The 18666-nt window shown below is 29.1% G+C and overlaps 1 protein-coding gene across 4 annotated transcripts; it reads left to right on the top strand.

Annotated features, from left to right (window-relative positions):
* The first annotated feature begins 7103 nt into the window (after positions 1–7103).
* Positions 7104–17583, top strand: LOC130668141 (calcium-binding mitochondrial carrier protein Aralar1). Of its 4 annotated transcripts, none has more exons than XM_057470270.1 (12): positions 7104–7424; positions 10777–10833; positions 11457–11599; positions 11676–11791; positions 12801–13414; positions 13867–14061; positions 14132–14302; positions 14360–14500; positions 15209–15403; positions 15485–15587; positions 16030–16114; positions 17252–17583. In XM_057470270.1, exons 1-12 carry the CDS (start codon positions 7380–7382, stop codon positions 17439–17441), a joined length of 2055 nt encoding a protein of 684 aa, XP_057326253.1. In that variant the 5' UTR covers positions 7104–7379; the 3' UTR covers positions 17442–17583. The 4 variants fall into 4 exon arrangements, with proteins under 4 accessions (XP_057326253.1, XP_057326271.1, XP_057326245.1 ...); XM_057470288.1 differs by having other exon boundaries at positions 7105–7428; positions 16024–16114; XM_057470262.1 differs by having other exon boundaries at positions 7105–7424; positions 16024–16114.
* Positions 17584–18666: the final 1083 nt, after the last annotated feature.

The following is an 18666-nucleotide window of genomic DNA, read 5'->3' on the forward strand; positions in this document are numbered from 1 at the left end:
AACTTATGAGAAAATTTAAAGAGACAATTTTTGTAGGAAATTAAATTTCCTATAAAATTGGCCCTTTTCATTTTTGACGTATCTTCAATCCCTGGCCCACAATTTAAATTCCAAAGTTAAAAAAATTTTCCTTGTAAAATTATCATCTCAGAATCAATTTAAATTCCCAACTTTAAACTTGACAAAAATTACCTCATATTTTATTCTTTCACAGTTAAAGTTCTTAAAAAAAAAAGGTCTTTACGCCAATTACCGTTGCCCAATACGTACTTCTCGTATCGTCATCCCGGGCAAACCCCAGCCACGATCAAAGCTCCAACAAACAAGACCTAGTTACCTATTAATTTTGTTTGCTTACCGTAAACACCAAAAAAAAAAAACGTTTAACGACAGCGTTAACGAGTTTCGTCAACGAGGCTAACAAAAATAAATTTAAAATAAAAATTTTAATTAAACCAATTTTTCCTTTTTTTTTTACAATAAAAAAAAGTCTATTGTATTCAATACAGAATTAGGTCATATAGCTCGATGCACTTTAATGACGTACATAAATACTAGGTATATATATATGTATAGATATATAGAGAAGAGTGAGGCAAAATGAGACACCACTTTTTCAAAAAAAAATTTTTGTTGTGTTTATTACTAAGAAATTTAAGTTTTATGTAAATTTGAAAAATTAATAGTCGAAAATTACCAGCTATGACTTGAATATCGATATTCGATTTATTTTACATTCGTAGTTTAATTTTAATCCAGCTGGCGAAAAATGAATCATATATGACGAATTTCGGTATATAATCCTCGCATGCCTCATATGTATGGCAAATTTTCACATATGATCCATATATGTTCGATATGTGATTCATATACAGGCAAATTTCATATATGATCTACATGTAGTTCATATATGGTAATTTTTCATACATACTCTATATATGACCCATATGTGCTCTAAATATGCCCAATTTTCATGAGTGATCCACATATGATTCATATATTAACAATTTTTATATATGATCCATATGTACTTCATATATATGGTAATTTGCCATATATACTCTACATATGACCCATATGTGAGTGATATATACCCAATTTTCATATGTGATCTATATATGATTCGTATATAGACAGCTTTTATATATGATCTATATGTACGTCATATATATGGTAGTTTCTCATATATACTCTACATATGACCCATATGTGCTCTACATATGGTAATTTTTCATATAGGATCCGTATATGATTTATATAGACAATTTGAATATATGATCCACATGTACTTCATATATATGGTAATTTGTCATATATACTCTTCATATAACCCATATGTGAGTGATATATACCCAATTTTCATATGTGATCTATATATGATTCGTATATAGACAGCTTTTATATATGATCTATATGTACGTCATATATATGGTAGTTTCTCATATATACTCTACATATGACCCATATGTGCTCTACATATGGTAATTTTTCATATAGGATCCGTATATGATTTATATAGACAATTTGAATATATGATCTATATGTACTTCATATATATGGTAATTTGTCATATATATTCTACATATGACCCATATGTGCTCCAAATATGCCCAATTTTCATGAGTGATCCACATATGATTCATATATCGACAATTTTCATATATGATCCACATGTACTTCATATATATGGTAATTTGTCATATATACTCTTCATATAACCCATATGTGAGTGATATATGCTCAATTTTTATATGTGATCCATATATGATTCATAAATAGACAGTTTTTATATATGATCCATATTTACTTCATACATGGTAATTTTTCATATATATTACATATATACCCTATATATGATATACATGTGCTCTATATATGGCAAATTTTCATATATGATCCATATATGGTAATTTTTCATATATACTTCATATATGATCCATATGTGCTCCATATATGGCAAATTTTCACATGTGCTCCACATTTGCCCTACATATGCTCTATATGCCTCATATATGATCCAAATACCGCAAATTTTCATATATCTTCTATATCCGAGTAAATATAATTCATTTCCCACTGAAGGAAATTTTTCCAAGTATTAATATTTCACTATTACAGTTTTCCCAACCATGACAAACATTTTTTCAAAATCCTAACAGTCACATTACCCGTGACCAACTCGCCCCATATATTTTCTAGAGTACATATAAATATTTTCATCAATAAAAAATTTTTTTTATTTATCAAAATTGTATCTCATTTTCCTCGACTCTCTTCTACATATATATGTATATCTATATCTACATATATCTATATATATAACATTTGGCTGGATTTCTTCTCGCAATTATCTCCGGTTGCCTCAAGCAGTAATTTGGCTTTAGCTTATTTCTCTACAGCTTTACTTTACTCTTTATATTACTTACACTTGGGTTGACTTGGGTTAAATCTTAACTCAACTTAAATCTTTACGACATTCGCGGTTTTTTATTTTTATTATCAATATTAAATAAGAATAAACTCTCGAGTTAGCAAGTTAATACCTAAGGGTTCATAATTTGGATACCAAAAAAAAATATATATTTATATACATATATATACATATATATTTTAAATAAAAAAAAGAGTTTGAGATTAATCTTAAGCTTAAAATGTATAGAGAGGTGGGGGTAAAAGAGGAGAAGGGAGGGGGTAGAGTCAGAGGTAGAGGTAGAGAGTGGAGGGGAAAAGTAGGAGGAGAAGTGATTGGGGGACAATGGGTGGGTGGAGGGGTGACGAGGGTGGGAGAAGTGAAGAAGTAGGAGTGAGGGTGGGGAAGGGTGGAGAGGGTGACGAAGAAAGATTGTAGAGATGAAAATAAAAATAATATTTATTTTTCACTCTTGCAAAGTTAACTTGTACTTATTTTCAACCGGCACGGCATGGCACTGGTTTTACTTAACCCCCCTCTGGGTTCCTTAATACCTTAATTTTTTTTTATTTTTACAATCTTTATTTTTAATTACTGAGATTCGCAGAGATAAATCGGCTTGGGGGCATCGGACCTTATTACCGATACTTTTTTTTTATTTTAATTGAAATTAAGGACTTTTTTGGGGTTGCAGGGAAAATATTTATTTTGTTAATTAAAATAAAAATCGGGTTTTGAATATTTGGTTGATTTTTTTTATTAATATGATCAGGTACAGCATGTAATTTTGAACAATTTTTTTTTAGTAATCAATTAAAATTTTGAGATTTTTTTTTATGAAATTTAAATTTTGAGTTTTGGCTCTGTGCTTAGAAACTATTGTTTTTATACTGAAGTATGAAAATTAAGACTTCATATATTTTTTTTCGGAAAATGTGACTAATTTACTAGAAAAACTGTCTCATATATTTTTTCTCTCCGACCCATAGAAAAAAAGTTATAAATTTTTTAAATTCATAATTTTAACTCCCCAATAAAATATCGAAATCTTCATAATTTATTTTGACATAAAAATCAAATTTGACCCCCATAATATCAAAATTAAGACTCCATATATTTTTTTTATAAAAATATGATAAATTTACTAAAAAAACTGTCTCATATATTTTTTCTCTCCGACCTATAGCAAAAAAGTTATAAATTTTTGCAATTCAAAATTTGAACTCCCTAATAAAATACCGAAATCTTGATAATTTATTTTGACATAAAAATCAAATTTGACCCCCATAATATCAAAATTAAGACTCCATATATTTTTCTTCTAAAAATATGATACATTTACTAAAAAAACTGTCTCATATATTTTTAATCTCCGACCAATAGAAAAAAAGATATGAATTGAAAAACTTTTCCAATCAAACCAGAGGAAAAAAAATTATTCAATTAAAAAAAAAATTTTTTATAAAAAGGGACAGGACTGAAATAACTGGATCGATAAATGGAATGACACTTTAAAGTTTTATAAAAATTACAAACCGGACGAAGCGTGTTCGTGTACATGTACATTATTAGTATTATCGGATATCGGAAAATTATTCATGCGAATAAATATTGATTTTTCGGCTTATTTTAAACCTTTAAACTTGCCACCGAGATTAAATTTACTCAAACTACTTTTCCCCATTAACTAGAGGTTACTAAATTTATAAAAAAATCCCGCGCTTTAAATAATAAACTGGAAAAGCTAAAATTAATTATAGACTTAAACTTCAACAAGTTGCTGATATTTTATGCACGCCTTCAAATTCCGATATCTCGTAAACGATCGGGTCTATGTAAATTTTACCCGGCAATTATTTTGTGCAGAATTTAATTTCCTACAAGTTTTGTCATTACCCTAATTACCATATCTGTGATATTTTCCACATAATTTGGGTTTGAAACTTCCGAACACAAAAATTTAAATTCACACACAAAATTTTTTGACTTTCGTCATTTAAAATCATCATAACTCTCTTCCTATCAATCCTAGCTCAAACTACCTCATGACTTATTTTGTTCCCCATAGAATTTCCTACAAAATTATTCCTTACACTAATTGCTCTATCTCTCATATTTTCCCCATAATTACTCTTCAAAATTACCCAACTCCAAAAATATCAAATTTACACCCAATCTTCCGACTTCCTCTTCTAAAATTCCCCGTATCTCCTCTCCTATCACTCCCAGCTCAAATCATCTTATGACTAATTTTGAACCCCATAAAATTTCCGGCAAAATTACTCTTCACACTTTTTACTCTATCTCCCATACTTTCCCCATAATTACTCTTCAAAATTACCCAACTCCAAAAATATCAATTTTACACCCAATCTTCCGACTTCCTCCTCTAAAATTCCCCATATCTCCTCTCCTATCACTCCCAGCTCAAATTACCCCATTGCCAATTTTGATCCCCATAAAATTTCCTACAAAATCACTCCTCACACTAATTGCTCTATCTCTCAAACTTTCCCCATAATTACTCTTCAAAATTACCCATCTCCAAAAATATCAATTTTACATCCAATCTTCCGACTTCCTCCTCTAAAATTCCCCGTATTTCTTCTCCTATCACTCTCAGCTCAAATTACCCCATAACCAATTTTGATCCTCATAAAATTTCCTACAAAATCACTCCTGACCTCCATCCCTCTATCTCCCATACTTTCGCCATAATAACCTTCCAAAACGACCCGACCCAAAATCCCAAAAAAACCATCGCCCGCTTCTCCAAAAATCCCCCATATCTCCTCTCCTATCAATCCCACCGTAAATCACTCCCTTACCAATCTTGTAGCCCATTAAATTTCCCATAAATTCCATCCCTCGGCCATCTCCCAGCTCCACCCTGACCCGAACTTCCGTGAAACAAAAACCCACTACCCTTAAAAAATCGATATAAAAATAAAATAGCACAGATTTCCACATCACCATAGAGGTACTGTGCCATAAGATGCGTTCCCATTATTTTACATGGCGGGTTCCCCAGTAGGCCTACACCATGCTTAATTTAAATACCATAAATAAACTCCATTTCCACTAGTCCTTTTTATCGGACTAATAGCGCGAGTTTATAAATCGAATTTAAATTAAGAAAAAAAACCTGAAACATTAAATTATTTAAATTATGCCCTAATTTATTACTACGATTTTTATTTCTCAATTTTTTCTGTTCAATACTTTCAGATAATTCATTTATGATTTTCCATCATAATTATTTTTTTTTTATGAAATAATGAGTATTTTCTGCGCAAATAAAATTAAGCAAAGTTTTTTTTTGTTATCTTAAATCTAATGAATTCTTAATCTAGAGTAATGAAAAATAATTACCATTTTTACCTGACATTTTTAAGCTTTTTTTTATTACTTATATTTTTATATATTTTATATTTTTTTTTTCAAAAGCTTTCAATGCACTTACGATATATATTTGGATATATATGTATATATATATATTTTTTGATATATTTATCAATGAATAAATTGGTCGGAGCTGTGCAGATTTTTGATATTTTTGTTTTGTTTTGAGTGGACGCGAAAACCGCGACGCGGTTAAAATTGCCCGGCAATTTTAACCTGTCGATTAAAATTATAACGAACGATTGAATTTAAATTTTAAGTGTTTAACTATGGGAAGATAGTATATGTGTTGCGTATACGATATTTTGAGTGTACCGGCCGGTGCGACAACGTACAGTGAGCGTAATTGTTGAATTTTTAGAAAATATTTAATCGGTTATTGATTTTGTTTAAATTTCTTGAGCGCAAGTCCTGGCGCGTGCGTGTAAAATTTACGGGACCTTAAAAATTGAATTTGGAAGGGTGGGGGTAGAGCTGAGAGTGGTAGAGAGGGGGCTGGGTTGGTTGGTGGGGGAAGGGAGGGGTCAGGGAAGGGGAATTTGGAGCTTACTGGGAGATGGTACAGTAGTCGACGGTGGGTAAGAGAGAAAAGTGTCGGTAAGTCAGGAAAATGAGGTCTGGGAGGTTCGGTCTCAGGAGGTTTTTTGTAGGAAATTTTGTGTAGAACAAAAAAGGTAAGAGTTAATTTTTTTGTAACTGTGATAGTTTAGTGGGAATTTTCGGTTTTTGGTCGAGAGAGATGGAAATTTTTGGGAAATAGTTGATCGGTTTATTTTGGAGGGAAATTCTGGGAAAAGTATTGAGTTTTTGGGAAAATTGGTAGGGAACTTTTCGATAGGAAATTCTTGTGGCTACAAAAAAGGTAAGAATGTTTTTTTTTGTATCTGTGATAGTTTAGAGAGAATTTTTAATTTTCAGGAAAATAAGAAATTTTTTTCTCTACTCCAATAAAAATTACGAGGAAAATTTTGAAATTTAGGAAAATTTATAAGAAAATTTTTGTAAAAAATTGAATTTTCCCTCAAAATGTTAAGTTTGTTAACAATATAAATTTTCGTTGACTTCTTGACGAATAATTCAAATTTCCCGCCAGTTATAATTTTTAAATTTTCGCGGGATTCAAATATTCGCGCCTGCGCGTCAAAAAAAGAGCGCTACCTTCCGAGCTGTGGTCTAAAGTCTTTCCCTCCATCCTCCATCTTTAAATAAACCTAATAATAATCATATTACATGTCATATATTTGTATATATATACATATATATACATTACAGTAACTTGCGTTGCTTCCGTCCCGCACTCAAACACAGTTTGACTCAGAAACGTCACTCGCGCTCGCGTTATTTTTAATATTTATCCCACTAAAATTAAATTCAAACAAAAACAGACCGACTGCGATCCCCTTGACCCTCCCCCAATTTAAAAAAAAAGTTTCGCGAGTGCGTCGAGTTTAAAAAAATACTAGATCAATAATAAAAAACAAATTTTCTTTATCATCGATAATTTAATTTTTTAATAATAATAATAATTATTATTATTGTGATTTAATTAAAAATATTCTGTTCTTTTATGGGAATGTTTAGTGATTTTATTGTTAACGCATCCTGTCAAGAGGTAGGTAAGTTTTTTTTTTTATTTATAATTTTTTTTTTTTTTTTTTTTTTTTTTTTTTTTTATAAAAAAATGACTTTTTTCTAATAATTTTTTTCATCCTTGAGAGTAATGGAATGACACAAATATTGATTTATATATATCTATATGTATATATATATATTTTTCGAGGTCAGCGGAACTATCAATTGCAACCCTCTGATTGAATTTTTTTTTTTTCGAGGTCAAATTTTGCTAAAAAAAGTAGAATTCAATTTTTATACTGAAGTTACTGGAGGTCTGACAGTTTTTGAATTTTTTAAAAAACTAAACTGAAAAAAAAAATATTTTGAAAAATTGCACCTATAGTTTATTAAATTTCCTACATGTGTATTTTTTTAGTTTTTTTTTTTGTAATTTATTTGTTGAAAAAAAAAATCGAAAATTTGTAACTGGCTGCTAACTTCAGGATCAGAATTTTGAATACATATATTTCGTAAGTGATAAAAGATATGTAGATATCATGGGAGGTTTTTGGAAAGGGAATTTTGTAAGCTGTAATTTTTGATTCTTTATAAATTTTTTTAAAACCAACCGTTTAAAAGTTACAGTCAATTAATCATTAGTTAATCATTCATTATCTTTTTTTGACAAGTTTCTGATTAATGCCGTAAATTTGCGACTTTAGAAAATATATATATATAAATATATATGTATATATATATGTGTATATGGTATATATATATATATTATGTGTTATGTATAACTTATTGGAGTAAGTAAATTTTCTAAATATAGAATTAAAGCAACTGAAATTAATAAATATATAAATATATATATATATATATATATATATATATATATACCTTTCATGATAACTATATTTATTCAAGTCTGGGACAGTTATTTTGTTAACTTTGTTTATGATCTTCCTAAGCAATAATATTAATAAATCTGATAATGAGTACGAATGTATCAGGCATCAGACAAATTCAAAATTATAAATAAATAGAGTAAATAATTAAAAAAATAAAATTAAAAAAAAATGCACATTTCAAAATTTAAAAAATTAATAGGGTAGAAGTAGCATTTGTGGCCACTGCTCCATTTTTGGACATTTAATACTTTATTTTAAATAATGAAAACGTTAAAAAAAAAATTTCACTGCAAAAGTGTTATGAAAATATTTTCACACATCTAAAAAAATTAATTATGTTGTTGCGTATTTTACAAATTATTTTATTCAAAATTTCTAAGTGGCCAAAACTGGCCCTAAAGTGGCCAAAAATGGTACTTCTACCCCAAGTGCATTTTTTATAAATTTTTTTAATTATTTACAATTGAATGTTTAATTTTTATACAATTTTTAATTAAAAAATAAATTGATACATATATATACATATATATATGTACTCTGATTACGGAAGTTAAATCACTATTAAGTCATTAACGTAATATTTTAACGTCTAATAGCCTTGTAGAGATACTAAATATATATGTAAATTACGATAATTCAAGGTAATTTTATAAAAAAAAAATAATAATTCAATTGTCATATTTATTTAATTAAAAAAAAATATATATAAATATATATAGATATATATTTACAATAATAATATCAGATGTGATTATTATTATTTTGTTTTGATTATTTATACAAGTGATAATATGACCGTGATCTGTATTATGAGTTAAGAAGACTAAGACCCCCTGCAATTATATATATGACGTATATAAGCATATACATATATATATATATATGTTTGCGTATATCTCAAGTCGACTGGTGATAATGAATGAGAAAAAAGTCATAGATATAAAATTACACGTGTATCACATTATCACATCATACATATATACACATATATGTATATATATATATATATATATATATATATATATATATATATATATATATATATATATATATATATATATATATATATATACCCTGATTAAATAACTGGATTCGATCGAATTAAACAGAATTAAATTTTTAATTCAGATAAATTCTGTTAATTCGGTACCTAACTTAAAAATGAATTCTGTCTAATTCGGCAGGAAAACCAGAATTTGTCCGAATTAAAACGAATTTAAATGATTCTATTCGGTTTAATTCTGAATAATTCGAAAATAATTCTCCAATTTCTGGTTCTGAATCCGAATTAAACTGAATTAAAACGAATTTGAAATTTTTAAATCGGTTTTATTCTGTTTAATTCAAATTCAAATTTTCAATTCAGTTGAATTCTGTTTGCAGAATTCGACAGAATATAACAGAATTAAAATTTTTAATTCGCTCGAATTCAGTTGTTCAATCAGGGTATATACACATATATATACATATATATATACTTTTATTCTCATGTAGAGTAAAAATTTTATTTACATTACATAATTTTTACTACATAAATTTATAAACATATTTATACTCCGACTCAACCCTAATTTCCAGTCTCTCCCTCTCTCTCCCTCTCAATTAACCAGCATTCATTCTTCCCAATACAGAAACAGAATACCCACCGTCACCAACCAGCAGAGTAATTTATTGTCTACCATCATCGAACTATACCACTCGCAATATCGCGATCCCCATTTAATTCTCAACTCCACTCTACAGTTTACTAGCCACCTTGCCCTCGATACTAAAAATCCAACAAAATCTCTGTAAAAAAGCAAAACTAACCAGCCGACAGCCAGTCAGTAGCATTTCTGATATGATCCCTGCTACAATTCATTCCAATCCATATCTTATTCCTCGTTTCCTCGTTCCTCAGTTCCCCGTTTCCTCCTCCATTTTTTTACATTCATCGAACACAATTTACTCTACACTCTATACTCTACGTCATACATTACACATCATATATATACATATATTTACTAGTTACTAGTTAGTGTCGCGTGCATTGGCACCTTCATATAAATTTTATTTTTTTACTCCTAATTTTTCAAAATTTTTTTTACACTAAATCTTACAAGTTCATATATTTATATATTTATATTTATATATTTATTATGCCTTCAAAAGTACGTATGCAGTTTTTTTTTACATAAAAAAAGTTATGTCATGTGCACGTGACATTTAAATTTTTGTCTCAAAATTATTGGGCTCAAGGTCAAATATTTTTGAAAAAAAAAAAAAAAAATTTTTATTTTTTTCAAAAGTGACCTTGAAAATAATTGAGCCAAGTTCTTTAAGTAAAAAACGTGACCTTGCATTGCGATCATGAACCTGATGATTTAATTGTACAGCAGTCGAATTAAAAATAATTATTTTAATTGTCATTTAATTATAATTATTATTTTTTTTTAATTAATTGATTGATCGATTGATTGATTAATTAATTAATTGATGGGTTAATTATTTTTTTTTTAGGGATCTGGTTACTTGAAGAGAGCCAACACTGAACGTCTTCATGAAATATTTAATCAGGTATTTATATTTTTTATAAAATTGTTATTAATTTTTTATATATTTTTGTAACGAGGTCGAAGATCGATTGATAATTAATCATGTGGCGTAAATTGATAAGTGTAATGTAAATATAAAACATAATGGAAAAATTGAAAGTTTAAGTAAAAAAAAATTCATCTTTAAATTTTAATTTTTCATAAAAAAAAAAAAATTTTTTTGAGGCAAAGAAAAATGTTGGGGGGAATTTAATTTTTTATAAAAAAAAAAGAATTTTTTTGAGGTAAAGAAAATTTTTTTAAAAATATTGGCGAGAATTTGATTTTTTATAAAAAGAAAAAAAATTTTTTTGAGGCAAAGAAAAATTTTTAAAAAATATTGGGGGGAATTTAATTTTTTATAAAAAAAAATAATTTTTTTGAGCCAAAGAAAAATTTTTAAAAAATATTGGGGAGAATTTGATTTTTTATAAAAAAAAAAAAATTTTTTTTGAGGCCAAGAATAATTTTGAAAAAATTTTGGGGAGAGTTTGATTTTTTATAACAAAAAAACGAATATTTTTGAGGCAAAGAAAAATTTGAAAAAAATATTGGGGAGAATTTTATTTTTTAAAGGGAAAATAAATTTTTTTTTGAAAATTTCAGTATGCAACACAAGAAAAAAATGGCGAACGTTTTATGACCCCATCAGATTTTGTACGAAGTTATCTTGGACTTTATACAGATGCTGACTACAATCCAGATTCGGTTGCGCTGCTTGCGGGGATCGTTGACACATCAAAAGATGGGTATGAATTTATTTTAAAAAATAAACATATTTGTGGAAAAATTTCTGTTACTGATTATTTAAATTTATATTTACAGACTCATATCTTTTACTGAATTCCAAGCATTTGAAGGGCTTCTTTGTGTCCCAGATGCTTTATACAAAACAGCTTTTCAATTATTTGACACCAATGGAAATGGAATGGTTGCATTTGGTAATTTATTATTTATTAATTGTTGTTATTATTATTTCTCAAAAATTCATGAAAATTTGAACTCCCCATACTCGAATTAGTAAGATTTAATTATCCGTTTATGGAAATCTCTCAGGTCGCAAGCTCTCAAAAAGCTTTGCGTAATTAAAAGTCGAAAGCTCATACAAATTTCAATTCTTTAGGCTCAAATAAAAAGATTTCATAAATCTTTTATAAAAAATCTTCAAGGCGCGTGCTAACAAAGAAGCTCTACTAGTCCACAGTGACCCAAAGTCGCAAGCTCATGTAAATTTGAATTTCTGAGGCGTCAATTAATAAGAATTCATAATTTATTTGTAGAAATCTTACAGCACGCAAGCTCATAAAAAGCTCTACTAGTCCCTCATGACTCATAGCCGCAAGTCCGCGTAAATTTGAATTATTGAGGCCTCAGCTGATGAGAATCCATGATTTTTCTTTGTAGAAATCCTGTAGCGCACAAGCTCACAAAAAGCTCTACTAGTCCCCAGTAGTTGAAAGTCGCAAGCTCACGTAAATTTGAGTCACTGAGGCCTTAATTGACAAGAATCCATGTTTGTTTTTAGATATCTCGTAGCACGCAAGCTTACAAAAAAGCTCTTCTAGTCCTCAGTGGCCCAAAGTTGCAAGCTCACGTAAATTTAAATTACTGAGGCCTCAATTGATAAGAATCCATGGTTGGTTTTTAGTTATCTTGTAGTACGCAAGCTCACAAATAAGCTCTATCAGCCCCCCGTGACCCAAAGTCGCAAGCTCACGTAAATTTGAGTAACTGAGGCCTTAATTGACAAGAATCCGTGTTTGTTTTTTAGAAATCTTGCAGCACGCAAGCTCACTAAAAAGCTCTATCAGCCCCCAGTGGCCAAAAGTCGCAAGCTCATGCAAATTTGAGTTCTCGGGAGCTCAAATAATAAGAATTTTTATTTTACTCATCGAAATCTCTGACCACGCAAGCTCTCGCAAGCTCACCAAACTTTTTTATGTTCCTTAGATGAGTTCGCTGAGGTAATGAAAAAAACTGAACTCCACAGCAAAATGCCTTTCAATATGGACAGTAGTTTTATAAAGCTCTACTTCGGAAAAGATCGTAAGCGCCTGATAACCTACGGCGAGTTCAGTCAATTTCTTCACGACTTTCACGAAGAATACGCCACCGAGGCGTTCAAAAAATTCGACAAAGACGGGGCGGGATTTATATCGCTATCAGACTTTCAGGAAATAATGTTGAGTATAAAAAGCCATCTTCTGACAAAAGAAGTTAAAGAAAATTTAATAGCCGCCGCTACTACTGCCCACGGCGGGCGGAAAGTCAGTTTCCCTTATTTTATGGCCTTCAATTCTCTGCTGAATAACATGGAGCTGATCAAGAGAATTTATCTAAACGCGACCAATGGCCACAGGTACCAAGAAGTCACGAAAGAAGAATTTTTACACTCGGCTCAGATGATGTCGCAGATCACGCCATTGGAAGTTGACATCTTGTATCACTTGTGCGATTTGCTAGGCCAGTCAACTAAAATTATTTATAACGATCTGATTGCTATCACTCCGGAACAATATTTCAAACATATCACGAGACGATTAGCGGAAATAAAAGCCGTGTCTGTGAGTATTTTGAATTTTTATTCAATTTTTACTGCTGTCTCATACAAATTTTTTCATTTCCTTGGAGTTTTTTATTTTTTTCACGACTTGAAAAATTTTTTTTCAAAAAAAGAAGGGGTGGGAATTGTAGCTTATTAAATTCCGCGTAAAATGATATATATATGTCATATATTTAGTCTAGGGGAAGGGGCAAAAAAAATTAAAAAACGGCGGGAAAATTTTTTTTTTTGAAAATTTTGAATTTTTGGAGGGAAAAATTATTTTTTTTGGAAAAATTGAGGGTGGGAGGAAAAAGTTTAGAAAATTTTGAGTGAAAATGAGCCGAGGATCAGGAAAATTTGAGGCGGGGAGGGGAAGGGAAAAATTTAAAAAGCGCGGGAAATTTAAAATTTGAATTTTATTATTTTAAATCAGTGGCTTGGGGAAAAATTCTTATAAAATTTTACCTCTAGAGTCCAGACGAACGTGGAGTAGTGACTCAAATTCTCGAAAGCGGTTACCGATTTGTCCTGGGATCGATTGGTGGCGCAGTAGGAGCGACTGCAGTCTATCCAATAGATTTAGTGAAGACGCGTATGCAGAATCAGCGCACGGGTTCATTTATCGGTGAGCTGATGTACAGAAACAGTCTCGACTGCTGCAAAAAGGTATCACTACTTACCCACGTAAATCCTCAATTTAAACCCAGAAAAAAAATCTAACAAATTTTACCCACAGGTAATCAGACACGAGGGATTTTTCGGTCTCTACCGGGGCCTGGTTCCCCAGCTGATGGGCGTCGCTCCAGAAAAAGCCATCAAGCTTACGGTCAACGATTTTGTGAGAGACAAATTCATGGATAAAAACGGCAACCTCGAACTTTATGGCGAAATTATTTCCGGTGCATGTGTAAGTTTTTTAAAAAATATTTTTTTTATCAGAAATTTTATAATAATTCTTCTTTAGGCTGGAGGGTCACAAGTTATCTTTACAAATCCACTGGAAATTGTTAAAATCAGGCTGCAAGTTGCCGGCGAAATTGCTGGGACTCAAAAAGTTCGCGCGTGGGCTGTCGTCAAGGAACTGGGACTTTTTGGTCTTTACAAGGTAATTTTTTTTTTATTTAAATAAGATATTTGAGTCAAGCGGTAAATTTCCGTTTGTTTGAGTACCCACACGACCATATTTAAATTTCAAAAAATTTTTGGAAAAATTAAAAAAAAATTATGTATTTTCAAAGTAGACAAAAATTCCTTTGGAACGAGTACCCACAACCCCGTATTCAAATCAAAAAATTTTTCAAAAAAATTTTCAAAATACTTCAAGAAAAATTTTTTAAAAATTACATTTTTGGAAAGTAGACAAAAATTCCTTTGAAACGAGTATCCACAACCCCGTATTCAAATCAAAACATTTTTTTAAAAAATTTTCAAAAAACTTCCCAAAAATAAAAAAAAAAAAATTACATTTTTGGAAAGTGGACTAAAATTCCTCTGAAACGAGTACCCACAACCCCGTATTAAAATCAAAACATTTTTTTTAAAAATTTTCAAAAAACTTTAAGAAAAATTTTTTAAAAATTACATTTTTGAAAAGTAGATAAAAATTACTTTGGAACGAGTACCCACAACCCCGTATTCAAATCAAAAAATTTTTCAAAAAAATTTTCAAAAAACTTCGAAAAAAATTTTTTAAAAATTACATTTTTGGAAAATAGACAAAAATTCCTCTGGAATGAGTACCCACAACCCCATATTCAAATCAAAAAATTTTTTCAAAAAATTCCAAAAATCACTAATTCAAAAAAAAATTCAGGGAGCCAGAGCATGTTTACTTCGTGACGTTCCATTCAGCGCAATATACTTTCCAATGTACGCCCACACTAAGACAAAGCTCGCCGACGAAGGAGGTTACAACACACCCCTGTCACTTTTGTGTGCCGGTGCAATCGCTGGAGTTCCTGCAGCCGCTTTAGTTACTCCCGCTGACGTCATAAAAACCCGTCTCCAGGTAATTAATTTTTATCTCACAATTTTTCCTAAAAAAAAAATCCACGAGCCCGCGAAAATTTAAAATTCAAAAAAATTCTAGGTCGTAGCCAGAAAAGGACAGACGACTTACAGTGGACTCTTAGACTGCGCACGTAAAATTTATCGCGAGGAAGGTTTCAGAGCATTTTGGAAAGGAACGACAGGTAAAGATTCAAAATTAATTTATAAAAAAAAAAATTATTTATTTATCAGCAAAAAAAAATTTATTTTTAAGTCGCGATGAATTATTATTTTAATAAAATTATTTTTGTAAATTTATCTTACGGTTATAAAACAAAAATGGCCCCTTATCCTCATCTACTTCTACTTTTTATTTAAATATCAATTTGGCTTTTTTTAAATCAGTAAGTAAAAATTTATTAAAAAATTACAAATTAATGCCTGGAGTTTATTTTTATTCGTATAAATTTTTTTAATTTTATGTTCGTTCATTTCTGTCACCGTAAATAAAATTTTTAACATCAGTCTGTTTTTTTTTTAATTTACTAATTAGTGTCACTAAATAAAAATATTAATTACAATAGTGATAAGTAATTTTTGTTTTAATTAAATATTAAAATAATTGTGATAATTTGACAGCTCGAGTCTTCAGATCTTCGCCGCAATTTGGAGTCACATTATTTACGTACGAGTTATTGCAGAGGTTATTTGTCGTCGATTTTGGAGGCTCGTAAGTAGAGAAAAAAAAAATTATTTATACTTTTTTTAAATTTCCCGCGTAATTATTTTAAATTTGAAAAATTTATCGGTATAAAAGTTAGAAATTCAGGTACATATCGATATATGAAGATAGAGGATTTGATGCCCTTTAAAATGAGTACCTACAAGCCATGTTTATTTTTGATATTTTACAACAGATATATATAGTCTATATATAGAAATATAAATATATGGAGTATTAATTGGAAATAAATATGGCATGTGGGTACTCATTTTAAAGGGCATCAATTGAACTGTCGGTTGGAGTATTTATAAATTTTTTATATATATTTGTATGTCTATATATTTATATATTAATATATAGATATAGATAAATATATATGTGTAAAAATGTATGTCTGGAGATGGATAGAGATTTTGATGCCGTTTAAAATGAGTACCCACAAGCCATATTTATTTTTGATATTTCATAATAGATATATGTAGTCTATATATATAAATATAAATATATGGAATATTAATTGGAAATAAATATGGCATGTGGGTACTCATTTTAAAGGGCATCGATTGAACTGTCGTTTGGTGTATTTATAAATTTTTTACATATATTTGTATGTCTATATATTTATATATCAATATATAGATATAGATAAATATATATGTGTAAAAATGTATATCTGGAAATAGATAGAGATTTTGATGCCGTTTAAAATGAGTACCCACAAGCCATATTTATTTTTGATATTTTATAATAGATATATATAATCTATATATAGAAATATAAATATATGGAATAGTAATTAGAAATAAATATGGCATGTGGGTACTCATTTTAAAGGGCATCAATTGAACTATCTTTTGACGTATTAAAATTTTTTTTTATATATATTTCTGTCTATATATTTATATATCGATATATTTATAAATATATGAATGACTATAAAAATATAAATATGAGTTGGAAATTTAATGCCCTTTAAAATGAGTACCCACAAGCCATATTTATTTTCAATATTTAACAAGAGATATTTATATATTTATATATATATGTAAAAATAAGTAAAAAATAAATATGTCATGTGGGTACTCATTCAAAAGGGCATTTAATTTCCTATACAGACATATATTTGAAAATGTATATTTCTAGTCGACCAGCCGGATCCGACTTGAAAGTCCCATCGACTGGAGTAGCTGACGAAATGAAATCAAAGAACAGTGACCACATCGGCGGGTACGAAGTGGCAGTTCCTATTTTATCTGGTATCGAAACTAAATTTGGTCTGAGCTTGCCTCGATTCCAAGCTGCTCCACGACCAATCGTCAATAAAAATATTTAACTCATTAATTAATAATTATTAATTATCAAACAAAGTAATATATTTTTTTTTGCACCTAGTGCTTTCTTTCATTCATTTATAAAAATAATAATTAACGCCGTTACTGAGTTCGTAATTTTTCAAATTTAAAAAAAAAAATTAATATAATGAGAATTCGATTCCATACAATTTTTTTTATCGACAGTCGTGTGTTAATTAAAATGTAAATAATTAATAAATAAAACTGTAATATATAATTATTAATTAATGAACTTTTTTTTTTTTGAGTGAATGAGTACAAAAATTTTTAAATAAATAAATAAATTAATGCACGATTAAATTAGATAGTAAGTGCACGAATCAATAAAAAAAAATATTTAGAATTTAAAATATAAGACATAAAATTTTTTTTAAATTAAATGAATAAATTTTGAGTAAGTGGAATTTTTTTATTATTGACAATGATTTGTACATGTACAATAATTGGATGATAATAAATATCGTTATAAATATGTAACATTTATTTATTGAGATAATAATCAATTTCGTTGAATTTTAGGTTTGGTGGCAGTAGTAAGTTTTATCTATGGATTTTATTTTTTGCATAAGGTTTGAAGTGAGGGTGGTAGGATTTGTGATTTCCTGAAGAATGAGTACCCACATGATAGGGTTTTGGAAAAAAAAAATTTTTTTTGAAAATTCAAAAATTCATGGGTTTTTAGATTCATTACAAAATTTCCTCTGGAATGAGTACCAACAACCCAGTACTCAAATCAAAAGCAAACTCCAAACATTTTGAAAAACCAAAAAATTTTCAAAATTTCAAAAATTCATTTATTTTCGTGCTCGTCATAAAATTTCCTCTGGAATGAGTACCAACAACCCAGTAGTCAAATCAAAAGCAAACTTCAAAAATTTTGAAAATTGGAAAATTTTTCAAAATTCCACAAATTTATTCATTTTCGTGCTCGTCATAAAATTTCTTCTGGAATGAGTACCAACAACCCGGTACTAAAATCAAAAGCAAACTTTAAAAATTTTGAAAAACCAGAAAATTTTCAAAATTCCAAAAATTCATTCATTTTCGTGCTCGTCATAAAATTTCCTCTAGAATGAGTACCAACAACCCGGTACTCAAATTAAAAGCAAACTTCAAAAATTTCGAAAAACCAAAAAATTTTCAAAATTCCACAAATTTATTCATTTTCGTGCTCGTCATAAAATTTTCTCTGCAATGCGTACCAAC

This window comes from Microplitis mediator, chromosome 1 (assembly GCF_029852145.1).
Source record: "Microplitis mediator isolate UGA2020A chromosome 1, iyMicMedi2.1, whole genome shotgun sequence".
In the NCBI taxonomy this organism is placed as follows: Eukaryota; Metazoa; Arthropoda; class Insecta; order Hymenoptera; family Braconidae; genus Microplitis; species Microplitis mediator.